At 44.6% G+C, this 25,923-nt stretch overlaps 1 protein-coding gene across 2 annotated transcripts in view; it reads left to right on the plus strand.

The window, feature by feature from the left end:
- Positions 1 to 20,880: 20,880 nt before the first annotated feature.
- Positions 20,881 to 25,923, plus strand: part of ITM2B (integral membrane protein 2B) — a 32,850-nt gene continuing 27,807 nt past the window's right edge. The window contains exons 1-2 of one of the 2 annotated variants that reach the window (XM_074145600.1): positions 21,019 to 21,117; positions 25,114 to 25,125. In XM_074145600.1, coding sequence (XP_074001701.1) covers positions 21,019 to 21,117; positions 25,114 to 25,125 — 111 coding nt within the window. Of the gene's footprint in view, positions 21,118 to 25,113; positions 25,126 to 25,923 lie in introns of both variants that reach the window. The other variant, XM_074145608.1, reaches the window with a different exon arrangement.

The following is a 25,923-nucleotide window of genomic DNA, read 5'->3' on the forward strand; positions in this document are numbered from 1 at the left end:
CCCTATAGCCCTGCCCCTGGATTTGCTTATGGCTTTTGCTTTAAGGAGTCACTGGATAAAAAAATGTAATCTCTGCTGGAATCAAGAACTGGCGTCCAAGACCTCCATCTCTCGGGGGAGCACCTCTATAATTAAGGTACAGAGTTGCGCTTCCTATTATTGCTTGTGCTTTTCCTGGCTTTGTGATTCTTCAGTGCTTTTTTGTCCAGTGGTCTCCACTGGGGGAGGGAAGGCTCATGCAGCTTACTTACCCTCCTAGCTCTGGGTAAAACACTCTCCTTTGAGAAGAAGGGAGCTGCAGGTTTGAACACTGTCCCTCCGAGGAAGACCTGGATAGAACCCTGATCTCTTTTTTTCCCTTGGGTGGATATTCAGACCATTAAGTATTTCTCCTTGGAGGCCATGTTTCAGCAAGACACGTTTGTTTCCCAGTGCAAGAGCTAGTTACCTAAATCTAGAAGCGAATGAAAGGAAGAAGGGCTCAAAATATGTTCCAGTCTCACACATGCAGAAGTCTAAATCTGGGAAGAACCTCAGCTCTTCTCTTTGCCTTCTCCTTTCCCACTGGCTGGTTTCAACAGATGCTGCTCTCCCTTATTCAGAGGTTTTGCTGCTAGGAAAAGGATGCACCGTTGCCTAACTCCCTCTGTTCCCAAAAGGGGAGAGAGAGCCTAAATCAGGCTCATGAATTACAGTCCTTGAGTACTTGCCTAGAGAAAAAATACTCAGCCTGAGTCCCTTGTGAATCTTCCGTTTTTGTTCCTAGTGCCTAAGCTTGAAAACAAACCTACCATGCATATTAAAAAACTAAAAGGTTGTTAAAAAGGCAAGTTCTCTTTCTCTCCTTTGTCTATGCCATCAGCTAACTGTTTCTACCCCTTCCCTTGCATGAGATGGCCTTGTGCAGTGGTCTGTTTCAGAAAATAGATTCCTGAGGAAACAAACCACTTTCTGACAGGTTTAGATTCTAGTTAGATCAGCCCCCTGAGCTTGATTCGTCTTCTAGTTCCACTGGCACCGACACCATGCAAGAGACGAGGCCAAAACGTGCGGGAAAGGAAGAAATGTGTGAGTGAGGAGGGAGGGGAATCAGGCAGCAGTTGCCCAAATTTAGAACAGCTTATGCTGTGTTGGAATCGTACTCCAAGGTACGGCTTGGGCTGTTATCTGCCCAGTGAGTTGCCATCATCCGTATGTCCTGTAAAATAAATCTGCTTGAACTGCACACTGAGTCCCAAAATAGTTTAGATATCACCCACTGTAGGGTTTTGCGATTAAAAAAAAAAAAAAAAGAAAGATTTGGCAGTGAGCAAGGCCCAAGGGTGGGCTTTCATGTGATGCTGAATGCAATGTAACAGCTTGCTGCTACTGAAAGGGGGCTGCTCATCTTTTTTCTCCTGCATTTCCTCCTCTCCAGGCACATGCCATTAATGCTTGCCTTGCACCAACTCCAGCATTCATCTCGCACTTCCTTTACGAGTGGATCAGTTTTTGTCTTGCTAACCGCATCAGAAAACAAAGCCAGCAAAAAAAAGTGAGTGGTCTACTGGGCTTAGGAGCTGAATCAGCTTTCTTGGTCACCTGGCTTGGCTGGATGAGCACTGCACCAGGCGATTCCAGGGAAAGGGCAGGAGGCCCAGCTGGGAGCAGAAGGGTGCAGGATCACAGCCCGTTGGCAACACCCAGCTGCTAGGTTGGCTTGGTTTCCTGCCAAATTGCCCAGCTCTTCTTGGACTTTGCTATCCAAAGCACATTATGAAATGCATGCAACTCCTATGTCAGAGCCCTGCCAGACTTTTACTGCTACACATTATGGGCCAAATGAATTTGCAGATCCTTGTAGATTCAAGCACCAGCTTTGTTCTTGGCTCTTGCTGGCAGCTTGGGCAAGTTGTGGAACAGTGGTGCAATGTGCTTCCCCTCTGGGAAATTCTGCTTACTAAGGGAGCAATCTAATTACGCGCTTGAAGCTTTTGGAGAATCTCTATGGCCAGCCCCCTGGAGGGGAGCTGCAGTAATCCAGATGCTAGGCAACAATAGTAGGAAACGCTGTGATGAAGCCTGTGTTCAGTAGGGAAGAATGTCACTTAAATGACAAAATACCTACATGAGAACTTCCTCTCTTTGAGCAGCAGCCTAGCGATTCCTTTGTTAGGGACATTTTGTTGACATTTTGTTCTCTATCAGGTCTCAGTTTTTACGGGCAGCTGTCATAACGGGCCCAGCCTTTCCCTGCTGGCACTGACAAGCCAAGAGATTCACAGATCTGTTTCATAGGTCACAGCTCTGGCCCTTCGCTGTTCCCCAAACAAAAATGACCAATAGCCAAGCAGAAAGGAGAGCTCTTTCGCCCCTGAGAAGCAGCAGGATCCAGTTTGAGTGATTATAACCTACAGTCATCCACATTCCTTGGGGAGAAAAACTATTAACTCTGTCCCTGAACCCCAGACACCCAGACAATAGGATCCACTCAGAGCAGTTGAGACCCATTGCGATTTGGTAGGAGCTGTGGTGGAGACATGGGAATGTTTCTTCCCCTCCCACACATGAAAAACATGAGCTTTCTAACATCCTTCACACTGAAGTCAGTTTGCTTCAGTGAAAATTCCTCTGTGTGGTACATACGTTGAGTTCCTACAACAGCATCTGTTGCAGATCCATTGTTGAGTTTCTAACCGAGCCATAGGAACCCCAGACTCCAGATTATTCCTCAGAGAATCATTCAATTTCTGTGCTTTCATGCTGCCAAGATCTGGAAAGAGGATAGGTGCACTTTCTGTCAGAATTTGGGAAGTGGATGTGTTTCAGTAACATGGCCGGGGCTTTCTGAAGAGGAGGTGTCCTCAGTTTCTTGGCAGGGGTGAAAAAAAGCAGGTCTGAGTCACCGGTGGTGCAGCAGAGCTTCCATATTTTCATTCAGGATGGTGGTTGTATTTTTGCTTTTCCACACTTTCCACAGTGTGCATGGTCTTTGCACCCCATTTCAGGATCTAGTTGTGCAAAGGAAGATGATTTGTTGTGGCTGCATTCAGCGCCTGGTGTGGAGCCTACTTTGTGAGAACATGCTTGCCTTAGGCTTGCAGCATGAGTCTTCAGATGTGCTTAGCATTAAAATGTGGTTAACTCGGTTTCTAGCCCAGATGAACTTTTACAATTAAGGAAGACATTGTGCAGTGAAGTCAGACTTTTGTGTTTATTTATTTTTAGCTTCTATGGAAATGACAATGATGCAGTCATGCTCTGAGCATATGTGTGTTCTTGTGCGTCTGTCTGTCCTCCCTTTGCAAATAACTCGTGGCCATTTTCAGCCCAGTTTCACTTAAAGCTAGTGGTTTGAAACATACTGGGTCCCTACATATTTCATGAAAACAGACAGTTGAATATAGCAGAGGGAAAGCCTACAGCCTTATATGGAAGAAAATGTATACCAGCAACCCAAGCTGTGTCAGCCATAAAAGCATCTACACAGGAGAGCAATATTATGTGTCCCAACCTCATGAAAAGTTTTAATCAGGGGTGGCACCACCAGAGGATCCCACCATCAGATGAAAATGAGTTGGAAACCAGGTTTCATTTGCTGTGTGGCGTATGGAAATACTTGATTACTCAGAAGAGTAAAAAATAAATACTAATTTTGTCTTCCACTCTTGCCTGCTCTCTTGCTTTGCTTTGTTGCAGGCCTGTAATACAGAACCAGATCCTGTGTGACTGGGAAGCAAGGGTTGATAACTATGGATAGAGGGCTTAATTTTAACAAAATGTTCATGAAATTTACCCTTTGAATTTGAATAAGGAACATTTTACTTGCCATAGTCTTGTATGTCTTTTCCTTAACCCCACATTGGTTAGGTCTTAGCAGGTCACTGCATGTTTGGTACACCCATCGTTGAAACCATAAAACGTACTATCCCCATAACTGAATTCAAAGGCTTTATTGGAGAAAGCCACAGTAAAACAGTGCTATCTTTAAAATTCTGGTGAGCTTCTAGCTACTTTCAACAATCCACACAATCCAGTCTTGTGAGGACCTTGCCTTCCCAAAACTGAGCAATTCATACTACCAATTTTCTGAATCAGGACATGGTGAAGTATCAACAGAAATATAATATAAATTTCAGTTGCCAAAGGAAATAAACTAAATGTTTTAATGTGCGGGTGGCTTTTACTGTCTCTCTTTGTCTCTGCCACAGTATGTGGTGGCATACTTACAGTACCCTTAAGTATGCAAGTAACTCTACGTGTATAAATAGCCACCAGACCTTCTCAAGAGTTTGGAGGTCTGTGCCTTCACAGAACAAATCCATATGAGTATGCAGAGACTAATGTAGTAATTACTAATCATACTGTAGTTTTACATAAATACTACGATGTACTAGCGCTGTATCTTCATTATTCTGAGTTGATTTCAGCACATTTATTTGTATTAGGAGACAAATGCACTGTCCTCCCTATACTGAGGAAGTAAAGAGTGAATGTCTTCTGGAACTGGAATTTGAGCATCCAGACTATTAAACTGGAAGAAGGGATCCTGTCAGAAGGATCTTCTGAGACTTGACCTAGGGTGTGCAGCCCTTCCCCACACAGTTCCTAGATGCTGTGTGGTAATCAGTCAGGGACCACTCGCAATAAGCTGTTTGGAAGCAGCCGCCCTGTTTTGGGAGATAAGAGAGTTTAACAAAATGGGTGCTCACGGTAGGCCTCAGTGGGATCATACACACATTTAATTTACTAGCATAGGCATTGTTATCTTGCAATTGCTAACACGGATACAGCTAATGTGAATGTGAGAGTATTAAAAGAATCTCCTTTAAAGTCTGTCTAGTTATTTGCTACTCTTGCTTATCCTTTTTGTTCTTTTAAAGATGGTTTTAACATCAGTTCCTCCTTCACCTTTGGGGCCCAGCTGTCAGCATTTCCCGTTTCCACAGCTCACCCTTCAACCCAGGTAGGCTCCTTACGCTCCCCTGAGTAGCAGTGGTGTCAGCAAGTACTGCAGAAGCAACACAGAGCCGGAAAGAAAGGGCTGAACTCATCTCAGCAGATTTAAAAGCCTGTCATCTCTCAATGCAGGAACAAGCCTGTGTAGGAGAGGATTAGCTCAGAATGCATTTTACATTAAAATTCATACACTGTCACAGGAGAAAGATGCTTTTCTTCTTCGTCGTCCTTTTTTTTTTTTTTCCCCCAAAGGAAAACATTTCAGTGCCCATTTTTGATCATTGTTTATTCTGCTCCTGATAAAAGTCTGTGGAGGAAGAGTCAAAATAATAAAATAGTGTTTAAACAGGGCAAAACTTGAGTAACTGAGGAGTCAACATATGCTTTTTATTAGTCATAGATTGTCATTAGTCAACAGTTTTAAACATGTTAAAACCTTCTGTTTAGTCCTCAATTACTTTTCATCCCTTTCCTTATTGCTATTTTTTTATATTGTCAAAAGCATCTAGAGGCCCAGTCCTGGCTGAGGACTAGGGTCCTCATTTTGCTTACGCAAAGAACTCATGTTTCATGGATTTATCCTTTTTTTCAAAATGTTTGTTCAACTATCATTATTACTCAAATGATGCAATACTATGTATATATACTTATGATTACCATGGACAGATGGCCTTGAATCATTTCACTGTGTTTTGTTGTTTTAATAAACTACACGCTTTAATTAACAGAAATCTCAGCCAGGTATTTACCTATCAAATTTCCATAGGCTTCTTTTGCCCTTCTAATTGTAACAGCAGCCATTTCACATTTAGATGAGCAGAATACCTATATTAACACAACCTTTTGTTGTTAATGTTGAAGCCACCCGCGAATCAAGTGCTCACAGACAAATAATTATTCTCTCAGTGCACTCGTCTGATCATGAAGAGATCTGATGTTGTCAGCATTGCTTGCTTTGCTCTAAAGTATTATTCTTGGTCTACAGAGGAGGGCAGTAAGAAACACAGTTTAATCCCTAATTTTTGAAAAGCTTTTACCGGGCAACTTGTACCCTCTGGGTGTGTCAAAAATTGTGGGACCAGAGACTTTTCAGTTCCCAAGATGTACCCTGGCCACATTGTAACTGCATACAGGAATAAGGTTCTGATGCACAGCTTTCCCCCCACTTCCTGCATCCTGGTTTCCACTGGAAAGAAATTCAGGTGTATGAGAAAAAAAGGATCTACAGTGTGATCCAACTGGTCTCCATGTGGACAGGCAAAGGATCCCAAGAGGGGTGAGGACAGGGAAGGGGAAGGACAGAGGAGGGACGCACCCTGAAACCCATAATCAGAACCACAGAATCAGAGAATCACATGGGGTTGGAAAGGACTTCCGGAGACCATCTAGTCCAACCCCCCTGCAAAAGCAGGTCCACCTAGAGCAGGTTGCACAGGACCATGTCCAGGTGGGTTTTGAATGTCTCCAGGGAAGGAGACTCCACCACCTCTCTGGGCAGCCTGTTCCAGTGCTCTGCCACCCTCAAAGTGAAGAAGTTCCTCCTTATGTTTAGGTGGAACTTCTTATATTCAAGTTTGTGCCCAGTAGATATGTAGGGTGAAAAACTCCCACTAGCGGTGGGGGCCAGATAAAGGAACTTCCTGGCAAATGCGGGACTAGGGCACATTTTTTTGATTCCGGGTTTTGATCTTATTCCAGGATCATTCTTTCCCTTGTTCTATTTGTTTGCTGCTACAGAACCTCTCTGGATACTATGATATTCCATGTACATATTACAGTTGCAAAATAATACCCTGTGCAATTTAAACTCTCCTTTTTAAAAAGCAACTTGTGATAGTAAAACTGAGAAACCAACAAATTTCCTTCCTATGATCAGTTCATCTATAACCTCTCTCTACAGCCACATTTTTCCTGTCCCTGATCCTCACCTGTAGATCACAGTTTTTTTCAGTTTGTATTTCTGTTATTACTCTTCATCTATGAGAAGTATTTTAGTTTCCGCTGCAGCAGACTGGCATTTTTTTCTGGAATGTTTCAAGGGAATCTAATTTACATCAGGAAATTGCTTCAAGGTGACCCATCTGGGGCAGTCAAAAAGTTTGCATACTCTGTATGTGCTATGTAGACATACTTGGTTATTTCTTTCGTACTTCATACATCACCTCTGTCTCACAAGCTTCTCCACACCATAAGCAGTCTTTGCCCTTTTCACAGTAAGTGGGCGATAAACATGTGGTTGCCAGTCATCGCATCCCAAGAAAACTGGGAGGGAAGAGTCCACCCGAGCTTAATCAACAGCTGGAGACTAAGAGGGGCTCCCATGGGTCAAGGCTGGCTTCCAGCTCTGAGGGAAGAAGTGCTAAGGGACAAAAATGGGTCCTTTCTTTGCCTGTGAAAGGACTGCTCAGAATGTCTTTTCTTCCTTCATCCACAAGATTTTTTGTTTGTTTGTTTTCTAAGTAGAAAACCTGTTTATTTTCTGCCATGTCCCAAGCTGGAAATGCAAAATTCTTCATTTACCACAGAGCCACTCAGCATCGAGTCAATGGGCGCCATATGCAAGAACTTGAAATGGGTGGAATAAAAGCAGTTCCAGCAGGGAATTTACTGACACAGCCTACTTTGTTGACTGACACTACTCAGATTCAGAGCTACAAACGTGCCTGGTCACAAGACAGGCAAAACAATGCATTTCTGCAAAGGTCCATTTCCTTCTCCCCATCCAGCCTTGATCTCAGCCAGAGCGGAAAAAACCGGGATTGCTTCAAAGAGGGGAGTAGCGTGTACTTGCAATAGGCTGCCACATTTCCAGCCAGCCCATGGCATGGCTCTCATTACACAGCAGACGTGGCCTTTCTTCTTTTTCTCTTTCCTCCCTCTTCCCTCCATCCAAACACTTTTTTTATCTGTTTGTTATGGTTTGAGAAAAAACATAACAATTTATTGTCATTCAGACAATTATTCTATCACCCGATGACCCCTCCCCACTCGGAAAGGGGAATCGGGGAACACAAAGAACCACGAGGGTTGAAATATAAATAGATTTAATAGAATAAGATACTAAAGAACCAGTATTAATCCCAATAGTGATATGAGATATACAAGAATTATACTCAGCCAATTGTTTCAGCAGGAAGCTGTGCACTCCCAGCAGTGGACAACAAACGTGGGACACTGCAAGCGCAATGGCTTTGGGAGTAAGGGAAGGCCTCGGGGGTCCAGCACTGGGGCAAGGAGTTGTCTGGACCACTGCCGTCAAGGGAGAGAGAACTACGCAGCAAACGTTTCTCATTTATACTGAATTTGACGTTGATGGTATGAAACAATCCTGTCGGCCAGCCTGGGTCAAATGCCCGGGCCTCGCTCCTCCTCATCCCTGCACCTGGCAAGGCTCAAAAACACTGAGACCTTGAATCCCACAGAGCCTAGCTGGCTATAAAATAAATATTTTCATTAATTCAGAGACTAGACTCTTCTTAAAGTGCAGTTTTCCCTAGCATTAGAAGAAATATTAGTCCTGTGTCGCTCAATTCAAGACACAATTGAACTGATTAAGCCAAGCAAAAGCTAGTTCAAGTGTCCTTCAAAGAGGCTACACAGCCATAACAAACACATACACTGAATCTGCTAACGCCACAGCTCAGTTAGACAGAGATCTCCATGCTTTCTGCTCCCCGTGTCTTTCTCCTGGGAAGACTTTCTCCAGGAACATCAGTAAACTTGTCATCTTACACTGTCCCTCAAGGACTTCATTACATTCCTCAAAACTCTCCTTTTTAAGAAGAGCTGACAACAGTGTGTGGACTGTCATTGAGGTCTGTCATGTTGCCTGAGTTGTCCTGTTTGGTTTGTCTGCTCCGGTTTTAAGCTCAACTGCTCCGTTCTGAGAGGCTGGGACCTTCTGTCTTGTGTCCATACAGCATGTAGCACTTTGGTGTCCTGTGTCCATTGCTTCAGGTTTCTAAAAATGCATGCAATCCAATTGATCCTAATTGCTCTTCTCCATTTCTAATGCTTAATCATATTTTGTGTAATCCTACTCCCCCTGCCTAAATGAGTATGAAATTATACTCGAGCAGCAATATCTGCAGGGATGGGCAACAAAAACTATTTCCTTGACTTCTCATTAATTTGGGGGGCTATATTGTGTCTTCTTCTCAAGTGCTGCTACACAGGACTTTTGTGCCCTAGGCCTATGAAAGTGCTATAGCCACACCATAACAGGCCTCTCAAACCTACCACCCCTAACGACTTCTACTGCATCGGCCCAAAACGGGCAGCCTCTGCCTGTAGCATATAAAAGTAGTAAAAATTCCCAGCCACATCTGCCTTTCCTGTATCTCCCCCCAACCACAAACCATCCAGCTTGAGATGGTAGTGAGAGAATAGTCTTGCTCCTGTGCTGGTGCCTCCCGAGGCAGATGTGAACCTGTCAGATGAAGTCAGCGGCTATTAACCACAGTGTTAAAAAAAGACCCCGTGTCGCTGAGTGTTTGGTGGTTGCTCTGTGGTGGTGGGCAGAAAGCTGAAGCTGTGCAGTTCAGGAGGTGTTTTGGCAACGGCGCAAGTATATACCCAAAGTGAATGTGTTTAGATTAGATTAGAAAAATATACACGCCGTTGTGTGACAAGAACGCAAAACAAACATGAAAAGATACTAATGCCTCTACGTTGTCACAGAGAGAAAAATGGGGCATACCGGGGTATGGAGGAACAGGCCATATGTGCAGGGTTGCCCGTTTGGTGGAGTAGTGAGAAATTGCTCCTTGTAAACTGTCTTCTCAGCATCTGTTCACTCTGTTGTTGCGTGAATGCACTCCCAAAGTGCTGGGCAGGCTGAACACAACTTGCCATCACTCATAAAAAACTGCTGTTCAGGCCATGGGCATGTGCTGCCCTAGAAGCTCACCCTTCTCCAAAGTGACACACAGCTCCCCGGAGGAGACGGGACAGCCAGGAGGCAAGTTCATGTTCACGGTGGCTGTGGAAGCGGCTAAAGTTAACCGTCCTCCAGGAGGGTCTGCCTGAAAGCTGTTCCCACCCCAGTGACTGAAGAGCCCTTTGAGGACAGCAGGTTCCTGTCCGCAGTCACCTCAAGGCAATGTGGGGGAATTTAGGACAAAGCAATGGGGCCTCAGCGGGGCTGGTTCCGGGAAACCGCTCGACTGGAATCCCCATTTGTCTTGCCTCACTCTATGAATCTGTAAGATTTTGTTCTTTTAAAAGCTGTCTTCCATGCTGTACATAAAACCCTTTCCTATGTGACACCTCCCGTTTCAGTTCCAGGGTTCCCTCAGGCCCGGGTTTCATACCTAAGACATTATTTTACTACCTTGCTGGTGGCTCAGTGTCCCTCTTCATCTGCTCCCTACTTAAGTACCGTGATCACTCCCACCTCCCATCCTTCACAGAGGCACATGCACCAGTGCACCCCAGTTTTTCTGCTGGAATCTCAAGTTCTCTTCCCACACCAAAGGCTCTCTGTCTGTACCATATTCCCTTGTCATCTATCTTCCTACTCACTGCAGAGATTTTGTCTTCCTCTGTTTTTTGTCTTCCTCTGTTTTTTTTTTTGTCTTCCTCCTGTTTTTCACTGGCTCATGGCTCACTTGACCCTAATGTCCTTATGCTAAGGACCTTATGCTCTTCTTTTTTTTTTTTTTCCTTTTAAATTCAGGCTCTGCCCCCACCTCCTTCCCTCCCTACCTCCAGGGATGGGTTCATACCCAGTCCCCCACTGTTGTTTAGGGTTTTTGTCTTTTTTTCTGTCTGGCAGAGGAATTATTCAGAGTGTGGGTGTGTCCCAGCTGTATTGAAAGGACAGAGAGGGTGGATGGGCACTGTTGTCTTGGAAGGTGTTAATGTGTGTCTTTGGTGGATTTTTGGTTCAGTATACATTTAGAAGAGTGCCGGAGACTGTAGTTCTGATAAACATAGGGAAAAGGCTCTGTACCCTCTTTATGTTTTCTTCCTTCTTCATTATTAAACGTTTACCAAAATCAAGACAGTTCTGCCCACTGGTGCCAAGAATACGCCCTGAAACTCGAGAAATAAATGGAAACTGTGTTCAGAAGTTACTGCTTTAGAGAAGACGAGAGGTATCGTGAGGCTGAGTGTAGGGCTTACAAACTCCGCCCATAACTTGTACAAAACAGAGGAGAAAACACAGTCTAGCAAATATGATAATGTGATTTATTCAAAGATGTTTTCACACTGAAGAACATCTCTTTAAATCTCTCCTAAACCAAAACAAGGCGATAGCCCCCATGCAAACTGAGAAAAGCAGGGTATGCCAAAACATGCCTAGCCATTTTTTTAAATAAAATACCTATAACTTTCTTCTTAACTTGGGTTTAAAACTAGCATGAAAATTGTCTTGATCTCCACGCTCCCAGTCTCATTAAACTGTCTGTTTCTCTTGCTCTTTTTCCTCTGGTTTATTTATTTTTGGCTCCTTCTCTGTCATCCCTGGTTCATATTTATTTGTGTTTGTTCTTGTTTTTCAAATTCAGGACCTGCTCCTATTGTCTTTACTCAGACGATTCTTTATTGAAAGCAAATGGCAGTCTTAGTGGAGGAAAGGCAACAGAAATGATCCATGGTTTTCATATTAGGATCTTGCTTGTGTGGCAAGCTGCGTGCTGGCAGAGATATTCGTCAATATAGAAGTAGCCTCAGATTTGATCTCTGGTGACCAGTTAAATACTATGTTTCCATTTACAATCTATACAAGGAATGTATTGTTCATGAAGTTTTCTATTTTTAACCTACTTTTAAAATGGTTTCCACTCAGAAAAGCATATTATTTAGGAACCTAATTCTTGTGCTATGAATTATTGAAGACTGAAGGAAAACTAACTGGTTTGCTGGCAAGGTACGTACGTAAAAACATTGACCCATGCCTTTGATTGATGATGGCTTCTTGTCAGATCATTTGAGTGATGCAATTTGTGCAAAAAACTTTTGGATTCTTCTCTGTTGCTTCCAGAAATGGCCAGGTGTTTCTTGGTACATAAATTTTATTAATCTGGAAAGGGGATTATAAGCTCCTTCTTTAGCAGAGTGAAGATGGATGATTTATCTCTAAGGCTAATTGCACATCTTCAGTCAATGGGGATATTGCTCTTGACTTCAGTAATTACAGAACAAAGTCATAGGCAAGAAGATAGATTTTTTTTGTCTAACCCTCCCCACAGGAGATAGTTGAGAATTTTTCTTACACTGAAACTACAGTTTTCTCTCTGAGTCTTGGCATTTCCTTACAAATTACCATCACCTTTATCTTTCCTGCATAATTTATCTCCGTAGTGCAGAGTCTAAGTCATCCTGAACACGTATGTACTCACCTTGCCACAGCTTCTTTTACCCTTCTACCCTGTGCTGGTGTAGTCAATGCTGTATTATGTTGGATACAGAGACATTCGTAACAACAGACCACAGATATTTCCTGAGAAACTAAGAAATATTTCTTACATTTCTTTCAGCTTCTTCAGTGTTTCATCAATGTAATCATAATCACTACCCCACTAACCAACCTCAAAAAATATAAAGCAAACTTGATTTGTTAGTTCTGTAGCTTTAAATAGCTTTAGGAAGAAGTTCTTTACAATGAGGGTGGTGAGACACTGGCACAGGTTGCCCAGAGAGGTGGTGGAGGCCCCATCCCTGGAGACATTCAAGGTCAGGCTTGATGAGGCTCTGAACAACCTGATCTAGTTAAAGATGTCCCTGCTCACTGCAGGGGGGTTGGACTGGATGACCTTTAAAGGTCCCTTTCAACCCAACACATTCTTTGATTCTATGAAGTAATTCTGAATGGAAAAATGCTGGGGAGGGATTGCATGTTAGTGATTTTTTTTGTCTTCATAATGAGGCAAAAGATGAGGCTTTCTAAGGAGTAAACATCCATCTGCAAACACATTTTTTTCCACAAAAAATGACATCTTTTCCACAAAGGATTTGAGAAGGTGGTCTTTTAGTAAATTTTCCTGAAGGAATTTTTAAAACAAGTTTCAATTATTGCCACATACCTAAATCTCTTTGGCCCAGGGACAACACTTAACAAGCACTATGCTGCAGCCCACTCCAAATTCTGCTGTCTTTATAATACATGGGTTTAACTCAACTCTTCTCTTTTCTCTTCTCTTCTCTTCTCTTCTCTTCTCTTCTCTTCTCTTCTCTTCTCTTCTCTTCTCTTCTCTTCTCTTCTCTCCTCTCCTCTCCTCTCCTCTCCTCTCCTCTCCTCTCCTCTCCTCTCCTCTCCTCTCCTCTCTTTTCCTTTCTTGAAATTGTAAGCAATACTGGAAAGTCTGGGCTGTATGATGCAAACAAGTCATAGGCTGGGGATGCATGTTTATCACTCTGCTTTACTAGAATTACCATATCACACAGGAAACTTCCCTCATGCCAACCATTCATGGGGACATCTTTTCTTGTTCTAAGCCACGTGATCTTATTGAACTTACAGATTTTTTTAAAAATGGGGTGGGCTATTTTACAAGTCTGTGAATTGAGTATAAAGGTAACTAAGTGTCCAAGCACCTTAAAAATATATCATCTTATCTCAAATACAAAAGTAGGGATACCTCTGACTACTGCCATGGGACAACTGGTGGATAGCATCCTCTTTTCCCAGTATTCTCCCGCAGCCCCTCTTAATTTATGTGGCTGCTCCTTCTGTCTTTCCAGGATGCCCTGCCTGTCAGGAAAAGAAGGGAGAAAAAGAACTGATGAATACAGAGATCTCTTCATCTGGGACATTTTACACCTCCTCCCCACAACATCTTCATTACCAGGCTGACAACTACCTGAAAAGAGGTCGTAGTGAGGTGAGAGTCGGTCTCTTCTCCTAAGTCACAGGCGATAGGACAAGAGGAAACAGCCTCAAGTTGCGCCAGAGGAGGTTTAGATTGGATATTAGGAAAAAATTTTACACTGAAAGGGTTATTAAGCATTGGAAAAGGCTGCCCAGGAAACTGATTGAGTCACCATCCCTGGAGGTATTTAAAAGACGGGTAGATGTAGTGCTTAGAGATATGGTTCAGTGATGTTTTTTCTCAGTGTTAGGTTGATGGTTGGACTAGATGGTCTGAAAGGTCCCTTCCAGCCTAGGCAATCCTGTGATTCTATGATTCTATGATTCTATGATGTCAGTTGTTCCGAAGTGAAGAGTTAGGTTTTGTATTGCATCTAAAGCAAAGTGACTGTGGGCTGCTGCCTAGAAGGAGCCCTTGTACTGCTCATTCCCCTTCCTCCCCCACTGCTGAATTTTGGCTGCTTCCCTGGAGGCAACTGTAGGTAGGGATTGTGCAGCTGAACCATGAGCAGCTCAGAGCTGATCCAGTGAAAGCTCACCCACGAAGCAAGTACAGTAATGAAAAAAAAAAAAAAGAAGCATTTTACTCTTGGATCCAGTTTATCTATGACCACACCAAGGCCTGACTCATAGGAAGGAATGGAGGTGCCACTGTAGCAGATGATACACACAGTTGTCCAAAATTTGGTGTAACGTGAAACTTCTCCTGAAGATATCGGGTGATGCTTTAAACAGGCAAGTCTGGGTGCAGCCTCTGACTCCTGCTGTTTGGGAAGAAGGCTTGTCTTAGGTGTGGCAGAGCAGCTAGTAGGGAAATTAACCCTTCAACTCAAGACATCAAGTGAGCTTGGGTTGTGAGCCAACCACATTGAAACCTGTTTAAACAGGATAGAGCCTTTCATGCTTTCTATTGTGTAACTCATGCGGCTTTGCAGAAGTTTATCCTAAAAACCAACAGTTGCTGGGTAGAATTAATCTTACAGCATCAAGCTGGAAAGGTCAGTTCCTTACTTTATTTGCCAAATGCTTGTAAGCATAGAAGAGATCTGAAAATTAGCAAAACCAACAGAAGCTTTAGGTAAAGAAAAAAAACAAACTGAGAACTTCACTAATAGAAATTTTCACAAATGCGTTATATGATAACTTTGTTCCAGTCACACATCCCTGACATTCTAACCCCCTGCTTACTTCAAACCCCCAAACACAGAGGATGCTCTCTGAATGGTATATATCACAAGAGTGACCAAGCCTGTAGCTACTTGCAGAAAGCACTGTGCGCACACTGACACACGGAGTTGATGAAGACCGTCACAGGTCCAGAAGAGCCATGGGAACGTAGCAATATGCAGCAAATGGGGGGAAAAGGGGTGAAAACAAGGATGCAGAGCAATGGTAAGACTAGTGCTAAATGGTAAACTAGCGAGGGGAGTAGCCTGTCACTTCACTTCATCAGAGCTCTCACTTATCTGCACGTTGGTGCACAGGAGGCTGTATCCCGAGTCCCGGAACTGCAGAGGAACAGTAGTAGTAGGGCCTCACAGAGTGTGGGTCCATCCAGCAGCCTCAGTGTTTCTGGCGTGGCTTCATTTTCTCTGTATAGACACGGCTTGCCCTAAAGGAGAGAGAAACTATAGCGTTAAGTGCAAATGCGCGAGAACTTTGTGATCTGGCTGGGAAGTGTGCGATAAGGGCAACTTTACAAACGTGTGGTGACCCAGCTGCCACAGATGTGATTCTTCTCTTGTGCTGTGAACACACATAATTTTAGCAATATTATGGTTTTTGATGGACAGGGAAGCTCCTTCCACATGTGGGTGACCCAGGGCCAAAGAAAAGAAAGTTTGCGGCAGTAATGATCTGTAGGACCTGCCATGAGATCTAACAACCAATACGGACAGGGCCACACACCAGCAAGGGAAGACCTAGAAGGCCAAGTGGGGAAGTTTGTGTTTGATGCAGCAGAAAAGGAGACAAAAGGACAGGTACAAAAAACTCCTGAGGCCCAAACAGAAATTTGAGACTATGACACTCTATGCTAAGTTATATTGTGATGGAGCAAGCTGAATTTGTCTTTAACCTCCTAAAGCGGGTGTCCTGGGGTAAATTAACCACTCCCAACAGACAGCTCTGGCAGTCTTGGGTGCTAATGGACAAAGCGAAAAAGGAGTGATAATATCAGCTCAATAAAGCCTAAAAGACAAAAGATATTTGCAGCGTGTATTTAATGTATTAAAAGGGGGAAAACAGCATTTGTTGGGCCGGTAAGGAGAAGGCAGCAGCTGCTAGGATACTAGAAGACAAGGGCCTGCACATATTTTTTATTTCTGTGAACGGAAATGAGACAAGGAAAAGAGCTTAAGGGAAAAGAGAGTGAGCTTTCAAAGTTACTCTGTGTCCCTAGCTTCCCTGAGAATTTTTTTTTTCTGTCTCTGATTTAGATTATAAAATCCCTGGGGCAGCAATAGTCTTTAATTTGAGTCTTCTTCAGTACTGGCCAAATCATTGATGCTTAATGAGCAAATAAAATGTTGATAAATTAATATAAAGGTTGCCTTCCTGGAGTCTGGCACTTAATAGATGACACCCAGTTAGAAGTGAAGTAAAAGTGTTTGTGTTGAATGTGAGCACAGGATCAGCTTTAAGACAAGAGCATGAGAGTCCTTCCACTGCTTTCAAACGAGGGAGAATCCGGCTCATGTTGCAAACAATTATTTGAAATTAAAGGAGTGCAATGGGGTACTGTACACGCAGGTACTTTTCTGCATATTGCATATGGTAATTTCCCACCAGACAAACTACAGACCCAGTCAGGCAAGCTGCTGTGTCTCGGTGGACCCCGGGGTTCCACGTGGGTGCAGAAGCCGGCCATGCAAAGCAGCTTACTGCATTATGGCATAATTCATTGCTGTGGTGCCACTTATGCACTCTAATGGGCTTTATTCACAGCAGGGATGACTGAGGTGCCGGGAGGCACGAGCCAAGTCGAAATAGATTTGTCAAGCTTATTTTATGCTTTGTTGTAGCAGCTACATTTTAGACAGATTGTGAAAATTACGTTATTTTTAAGATTTAGATTACAATACTGCCCGGAGATTAATAAAGAATCGGGGATCCTGCCGTAATGGTTGGGTCCCAAAATATGTGAGAATACCAACAGGCTGCAATCCCAACCATCTGCAAGCTGAAGAATGGCAAAGATTTATGTACCATTTGGTTTGCCAACCTCAGTGGGCCCCCGGGATATTAAGAAGAATATAGAGGCTGATAAGCATACTTATATGCCTTTTGATAGGTTTTCTTTCCTATCCTATCCAGCTTACAATAGTAAGTGCCATCTTTTCCTTTCTGCTTTAGCCATCAGGAATTTACGTTGGCCTTTTTGTTTTGAGCTGTTACAGGAAAGGTAGATTTGGAGGTGGTAGCAGATTTAACTCAGGACAGCGCTAAAAAAATGCTGCCACGGCCATATTCCCGCATCTAACCAAAACAAACAATCCGGAAAAAATTTCCCAGATCAACCCATCAAACAATGGCACAAAAAAATTCCTGTTGCTGATAAAGTGGCATTCCCAGTAATTCCCATTGTCACTGGAATTATACAAGGAAAATTACCAGCCTTACCTGTATCTAAGACTAAATCTACTCTTTGCACAAGTCCTTGCTAATTAATTCAGGGATCGCGCAAAAGGGACAGCATGACAGCAATTTTTTTGCAAGCCATTTGGGTAAGGATCTGGTAGATGAGACTTTTCTCAGGTGGAGCTGAGGGGGCTGCGCAGAGAAAGGAGGGGTTGAAGGTAGAACAGAGCAGAGAGGAAGAGCCAGCCAAGGTGTGAAAAGCCTTGAAACAGTGTAAATGGATTTCAACTTCTAGCTAAGAAAGCAAGCTGAAGAAATGTCTGTCACAGAAACAACTTTCGCTTACCTCCTCCCTGCCCCAAAAAAATGAGAATGATATACATAGTTAGACAGAGACAGATAGATTATATATATAGACCTAAAACTGGGAAGAGCAGTTGAGGGAAAAGTAAGACACGCCATATCAGAACATCCGGCAGTTAACGAGAAATGAGGAGTAGAATAAACAATTAAAAAATACCATGACACCATATGGAACTTTCCACGTTCAGTTGCATTTAAAAGCTTTATAAAAGAACCTTTAAAAACAACTACATTTTCCTCATCTCAAAATAGTGTCTTTTGTTGGAAGACAATATCATTATTTAAAACCCCCGCAGTTTTATGTGTTCGAATCTGCAGATTTTCTAGTACAGGCGTTAAAAACTTATGATCCCGGTGTAAGAGATGGCACGTAGGCTGATTTTGAATTGTAGATGGGCAAGCAGAGGTACGGCTTGGAGCATCATGGCATTTTAAGAGAGGCATTGGAAGGAGAAAGCGGCTCCCAGTCCTGATGGATGCAATAGCCATTTCCCACTCAGGGTAAACAAGGAATCCACGAGATGCCCCCTTTTTAGCGTCAGCTGAAACAATGGAAAAGCTCTGCCCAAGGATACAAACACCCAGATCTAAACAACGCAGGCCATCTGTTCCTAGGGGGTGGTGTCCTGAGATCCGATAAATGATGGGGCAGAGGACTGAAGGAAACAAAGCCTTGTGTGTAAGAGAGAAGGGGCAGAAACGTGAGAAAGAATGAGAAAGTCGTCCAGATATAAACTGAGGTGCACCTACTTGCCTGAGAAAAACCGAGGCTGTGGTTTTGAGAGATGTAATACTTGTATCTATGCAGAAGTGGGGAGGCCTTCCTCCCCACTTCCCCCCTCCTCCCCGTTCTCAGCCTCGCAGGTCCACTGTTTACACTGGTGCTGGTCCTTATATCTCTCTGAACGGACCTAACTCACCAACCCAGCAGAAAACTAACCCAGGAAACACGTGGATAATTTTCTGCTGGCTTTGAGAATTGAACTGGCTGATGCACGGGTCACACGTAGCACAGGCACTGACTGGGATTGCTGGTGGCAGGAGGGGAGTATGAAGGGTGAGATGAGGGGGAAGATGAAGGGCAAGAGGAGGAAGAAGATGAGGCAAGATTTCCTTTCAGAGGAACGGAGCCATCTGATCGGCTCAGCTGCCTGAAAGCAAGCACGTAGAAGCAAAGCACAGCCTGGAATTAAGCCAAGAGGTTCTCCTGATACTTTATTCTTACTCTGTTCCCGAATAGGAAGAATCCCAAATATCCTAAATTCTCGCTAATCTAAAGGTCAGAAGTGGCAACACCATAAGGATGCTGCTGTAATCCAGCTGCGGTAAACTGCCATGATTTGTAAACATGATTCAAGAAGCAGACAGAGTATATTTGATCTGGGAAGATAAGAGTGTGTGCTGCCTGGGGAAAGAGTTAGATATACTTTGACATAGATAATAAAACGCCATGCCTTAGCCTTGACTGTCTTTTGCATACCCATCTCTCTGCGAGGAATATCTGAAGATGTCATTAAGGAGAACAAAGCAAAGGAAAACTCTGAACTGCAGCCTTTGCATGCTAAATACTGTCCTCAGCACACAACACGCCTGCAGAGATTCCCATTGAAATGGGAACAGAGGTGTCACCTGGTGCATTTCGCAACCTGGGAGTGGGACAATAAAGTCCCACTTATAAAAAAAATAATTACAAAATCCATAGTAGCAGCCTGGGAAACTGTAGCTTATGATAGCCTTATTAAAGTACTTTACATTCTTCATGTAGAATGCTCAAATACTTTTAATAGGTTCCTACTAAAGCAAAACCTCCAGGATCGTACCAAATATGGTTGGAAAGTGCCTAAAGAAATCTCTGTATTCTGTCTTCCTTGGCATCCGTGACTTTTTATACTTCAGTGAAATATCTGCAAATGATTCAGTTAACCTCTGTTGAATTTTAAGGTAGTTATCGACTGAATTCTTGGAATACCTGGGGCAATTTGCAGTCTTGGGTGCAAGCTGTACCATCAGCTGTTTTATCTCAAGAACACATAAAATTATCATGGCTTGCTATGTGGATTTTCTATCTCTATCAGAAAAAAAAAAAGATTCTTAAATTATCCATATACCTTTGGGTGAAAATATTTCAGGATGATAGCATGAACCAGGTTAAATTAGCTTTTCTGTCAGCCATTTTAGGTCAAAAATTTTAAAGGGCACAGGCACATCGCATAAGGACAATTCAGTTGTGGTGCCATCTAAAGCTTTATGGAGAAAGACCGGATTTTTGCCGAAGTCAGCAGCAGAGCACCCGCTGAGCTCGAGGACTGCGTTTTGCTTGCCAGGTATCTTTACTAACAGCGACAGAAGCATCGCTCTGCCGAGCTCCTGCCAGGAAATCAACCCTACCCAGGTGAGTCACCAAAACGAAACCCTTCTCGGAGCAGACCATAACCGTCCCCACAGCAGGACTGCGCGCACCCCAAGGTTTCACCCAAGAACACGCTGCCGGGGATGGTGCGGTGGGTTGGCTGGACTGCGTACACCCACTGCGTGGGAGAGGAAGGGGGAAGGTCACACCTCCCGCTTTCCCGCTGCTCCTCGTACCCACCCCAAGGGGTTTAACAACCCGTGGACTTCACCTTCATGCTGTCTATACACCGTGTGGGGGATTTTCTCCCCGACCGTAACACCCGCACCTTTCAATAAAAATCTAATTAAAGCGGCAACCTGAGAAACGCGGACACCGCACCGGATGAACCAAACCGCTTGTCCCACACCCGGGGAAGGTGGCACCCCCACGCCAGTCCGCAACACCACCGCAGGCTGCCAGGGCCCCGCCAAGCCGCCGCCGAGCCCGGGGCTAAGGGGGACGGGCCCGCCCCCAAGGCCTTGCAGAGGAGCCGGGCCCGGGCCTGAGGGGGCACGGCTACCCCCCGGGGCTCCCCGCCGATGCCAAGGGCGGGGACAGCGGGCCGCTGCAAGGCGATGCCGCCCGGGGGCTCAGCCAGGCGCCGGCGTAGGGGCGGGCCCCGCGGGGCAGGGGTGTGCCCAGGCCCTCTCCCCGCACCGGGCCGGGCGGAGGGCGAGGCCCCGCCGCCCCCCACCTCCCCTCTTCCCGCCCGCCCTGTCAGGCACCGCCTCCTCCTCTCCCCGCCCCGCCGCAGGCCGCGGCCCGCCTCTCCTCCTCCTCCTCCTCCTGACAAGGGGACGGGGGCAGCAGTCGCGGCGAGGCGGCGGCAGCGGGAGGGGGGCGACGAGGCAGGAGGCAGCCCTCAAAGCATCGCCGGTCCGGGCTGCTTCTCGTCCTCCTTCTCCTGCGTGCGGGGCGTTGAGGAGCGGCCATGGTGAAGGTGTCGTTCAACTCGGCGTTGGCGCAGAAGGAGGCGGCGAAGAAGGAGGAGGAGAACAGCCAGGTGCTGATCCTGCCGCCGGACGCCAAGGTGGGGGACGGCAGGACCGAGCCGCTGGGGGCCGGCCGGGTTGCGCGGCGGTGGGGAGCTCGGCTTGGCTCCCAGGTGCTGCCGGGTGGAGGGAAACGCGCTGGGGACGGTTTTATTCTTTCATGTGCTTGCTTTTTTTTTTTTTTTTTTTTTTTTTACCGCCACCCCCCCCACACCCTCCCCCCGGCGGTAAAGGGCGGGCGGGCCAGCCGGGAAGGCTGCGCAGCGGTGTGCCCCGCCGCCCCTCTCCCTCCGCTCAGGCTTCTAAAATGGCTGACAGGAGAACGAGCTTTAAAGCTCCGATTCTCCCTACTTTGGGGGGAATTTTTGTGGTGGTTTAGGTTTTTTTCTTTTTTTTTATTATTATTATTATTTTATTTTTTTTTTTTTTTTTTAGCCCGACAGCACTTGGACCGCGTCCAAACTCGGCTTTTTAAAGCGCTTTTTCGTCTCCTTTGCGGCGCGTCCCGTCTGGCCGGACCCCCGCGGGTGGCGGCGAGCTGAGGGCGGGGAGGAGGATGAGGAGGGGGGGCGGCGGCCTGGGAAGGGGCTGCCATCCCCAGCCCACCGCGGTGAGGTGCGCACCGACCGACCGACCGGCGGCGGCCAGCCCAGCCCGTCCCGTCCCGTCCCGTTCCCGAGGTCGGGGCGTCTCCGTCGGTGTGTTGAGGGGGGGAAGGAGCTCGGTCGTGGAAGTTGGGTTTGCGTTTGGAGGCGACTGGGTGGCTTCTGGTCTTCGGCACCGCCTTTAATCCCCCCTCCTCCCCCGCCGGCCGCCGGGGTGAATCCGAGCTGGCAAACCCTGAAAGGCTTCGGGGAGAGGGAAGCGCTCGGCCAGGGTGAAGCCGGGGAGGTTTTTGGCCGTGCTGGTGTTTGCAGAGCCTGGTGGTGATGGTGGTGGTGTGCTAGCAGCGAACTTCGCCGTGAAACTTGGGCTGGTTTAAATAAAGAAACAAAGAGCTACCTCCCCCCGCGTCCCCCTACACACACCCCCCCCCCCCATTCGCCCCAAAACAGCAGCCGAACTCCCATCGCCTTCCCCCTGCGCCTCCCAACAGCAGCAAAGAACAGAGCAGCCACGGCTTTTTAAAATGTTGTTCTTTTTTTTTTTTTTTTTTTTTTTTAAGTGCAAAAAAAAAAACCAAACAAAACCCTGCCCGGAATATAAAGGTTTTGGGTTGCAGTTTCTGTGCTCCCGTAATCAAAACCAGTTTTTAATTAGGCGTAGCGTAATTTGCCCTGAGCTCTTTGAAAAGAGAATGAAAACTTGAAAAATGGCCCGCCGCACATAAACCAGCGTGCCTTGCTGTTTTCATCTGCTTTCACAATCTTTTGTGCATCAGGCCTCTTGAATTACCAGATTGGATCTGCAAAAGAGATAGTGTTTTTTAATTTCCTAAATCTTTATGATGAGATTCTGCCTGGGAAGACAGTATCTGTGAAATTTTGCATGAAGTACAGCCCTTAGTGTAGGTTTTGCTATGACTTTGATGGGGCCAGGTTTTTCACCTGCAGAACCTGCTGTCATTTCAGAGCCGGGGGGACCACAAGATGTTTTCTAGTGACATCTTCCTGGTACAGCAAGTGGTGAAATTTCATACTTCTACTGAACGTACTGCATTTATAAAACTTTTGGACCAAAGTATTTAAGTTCTTAAAACAGTGTGGCACAACAAATGAGAACAGTGTCATTATTCAAATTGCCTGCAATTATGGGAAATCCGTTGGGTGATCTGTGTGCCTAGTTGCTGCTAGCTGGAGAGCCCTTCTCCAGAAGGTAATGTATTCCCTGGGCCCAGCTTGAGCAGTGGAGTTCCTTTCTGACCCCAAGGTTGGTGATCAGCTTGACACTGAGCGCATAAGCAAGACACGGACTAAAAGTCCCAGAAAAAGGTTTTTTCTTACTACCTTGGAATCCATATCTGCCCTGGCTGATGTTTGTTCCCAGATAGCCTACCAATTCGGGTTAGCTGTTCCTACTGCTAAACAAACAAAATACATCTGGTCAATTGTACACTAGGGAGCAAATCCTCCTGACCTCGTCCAGATACTGACGGGAGCATGTTATTTGACTATGATTTCCTGAACACGGAGCTGTAAATTCTTGCAGCTGAGGATGAGATAAAGGATCTGCCTTGACTTTGCTCAGGTCTGAGTACTGCTTTCCTTGCCTAGAAGTGAGAATCAAACATTTATTAACTAGGTCAAAAGGTGGTCTGGTCTCACAGTAGCTACTTAAAAGTTCTTGCACTGTTACCAGGGGATGAACATGCCTGAACAAGGCTTAAAACAGTCCTAAAATAGCCTGCTGGGAGCGGATGCTCTGTACAGATGAAAATTCCAAAAGCAAATGAGCACTCTAAGGGACATCGAGCCTTTGACATTCTCCTTGACACATTTCACGTTTCCATCTTTTCTCAGCAGAACTGCAGACCTGCACTTACCGGTGTATAAAATTCTCTTAAATAAGCTTTTTTTCACCTTGGGTCTGTTAGAGCATAAATAAAAGCAGATCTGAGTACAGTAGCATTATCTGTAGTTTTAGCAGAAAACTACAGTCTATGTAGGTTATCATATCCAATCCATGCAGGTTTAACTATATTGAAACAAATTATGTCATGTAGCTGTAGATGTATCTGGATCTTCGAGTCTGGGAGTTTATTCTCAGATCTCAGACAAAAAAGGGAACTGAGGGCCATTGTAAAACCTCATACCTTTGAGGTAAGTGCAAGATACACGCTTTGAACTTTACCTTTTCTAATGTAAGTGCATTAGAAACAGATCTTGCTTCCCCCTCCAAAGGAACTTTACTGCGTATGCAGGTCTTTGGAGGAAAGGGGGAAAATAAACCACATCTGACAAATGTATTATTCATTTCACTTCATTGCTGGAAAACTCTTAGCTTCAAGTGAGGTTTGAAGGCAATATGAGAATGTACATAGAAGAGTGAATTCTGGTAGATTGAAAAAAGGTAGCATCTCTAAAACGTCATATATGGGAAATTTGTTTTCCCATCTCCAGTATCTTTAGACATTGTTTCTGTAGGACAGTAAATAGATCTGGATCACAAGTGTGAACATGAAAAATATTACAACATTCAATGAAGCTTTCTTGTATGAAGAAAGTCCTGGAAGGCGTTCTGGACTTGAAATAAATGGAAACACTTAAGAATGGAAGAGGATCAGCAGAATTGCACATTCAGAATTTTATTATCAACATTTGAGCAAGACATATTCGTAAACTGGTTGATATTAATGAATAAAGCTAAATACTCTGAAATGTCCAGAAGATAAAGATTTGTGGATGTGCTTTTGGGCTAGTTCTTTCACAGTCTTGTTCTGCTGCTTTTCCCGGCACGGTGTCATGAAGACTGCCACTCTGTCTGCCCTCACAGGATTACTCTGGAGTAGACAGTCTTCCTAGAGCTTATTAAAGAATGTTTGCAGCTAAAATATGCTGATGATGCGGCATAGGAATACTCTGATCTCACTAAAATATGCCCAGTAACCTCTGATGCAGACAGTAATTGGAAATTAATTGGGGAAGGAAGGCGAGGGAGATGAGAGAAGAGTAGGGGATGTATCATGGGAATAATAGCTTAAACCTTTTGCAGAAGGCGATGGCCTTATGCATTGGGAGGGTGCTACTTAAAAAGGCGTTTAAAATCAAGAGTGCTAATCCTGTCTGTGCATAAATCACCTGCCAGTATTACTGTGTGTTGTGAAAGTGGCTCCATTCTTACTGTAGGCAACCGTTACAACTCTGCTGGTGTTGGGATGATACTTCTGTGCCATAATTCTTGGCCCAAATTCAGAGTACTCCTAGTGAAGGTTCTCAGGCCACATTTAATTTTCCACTTTGCTCATTGTCAGTACAATAGGGTATTTTATGACCCAATTTCCCAACAAACAAACAATGTGTGGTATTTTAACATTTCTTCCTACAATAGATCTTCGGAGAGCCAAAGATGGCTCTGAGCGTAGTTGATGTCTTCAGGCAGTTTGCAGAGTCCGTTCAGTACATTAAGTCTCCAAAGCTCTCTGGGCCCTCAGTAACTCTCAGGCAGTTCCTCTCTTCTGGGAGGGAGGGTAGGTGGCAACCTTTTATGTATTTATTTATTTTTCTTGGGGTGTTCAGCTCATCTTTACTAAATACAGCTCTGTGTGCGGAAACTATGCGTTCACACATAGGTATCGTAGATGACCTTTGGATAACTGTATCTGCAGAGAGATTTCAATGTGAAAGTGTAAATGTCAAGAATTCTAAAAGCAGCAGCTTTCTACATTTATTCCTTATGAGAACATTATTACTGTAAAATTAATCTCTCTTTTTTTTCTTCAGTTTATCTTAATATTTTCTAAAGCGTATTAAAATAGGCACTTCTAACACAGAGTGAGAGGGTCCACCTGGGAAATACTGTTAAGTAACTAATGAGCACTATTTTTCCGCGTAGAAAAACGCTTAGATTTTGTGTAATTGATGTTAGGTGTTTCTGAAATAAAGGCGTTAGCTTTGCAGTTGCTATACTCCATGTGTGTAAATATATATAAATACTACATAACATTTATATGCTATCTGTATGTTAGATACACACTAAATAGTCATTTGCTCATTGTTTTGCTGTCAGGAAAGCAGTTTTCCCACTTTAAGTCTGTAGATGGATGTCTTGGGGTTGTTTGGCTTTTTTGTTTATTTTTTTCTTGGAGGAGCTTCCTTATTCCCTTTATAGCTTTCCTCCAGCCAATTTTTCTATAGGCCTTTCACCAGTCACTGTTGGGGAAAGAGCAGCCTTTGTATTTTTCTGTA

This window comes from Numenius arquata, chromosome 1, assembly GCF_964106895.1.
Source record: "Numenius arquata chromosome 1, bNumArq3.hap1.1, whole genome shotgun sequence".
In the NCBI taxonomy this organism is placed as follows: domain Eukaryota; kingdom Metazoa; phylum Chordata; class Aves; order Charadriiformes; family Scolopacidae; genus Numenius; species Numenius arquata.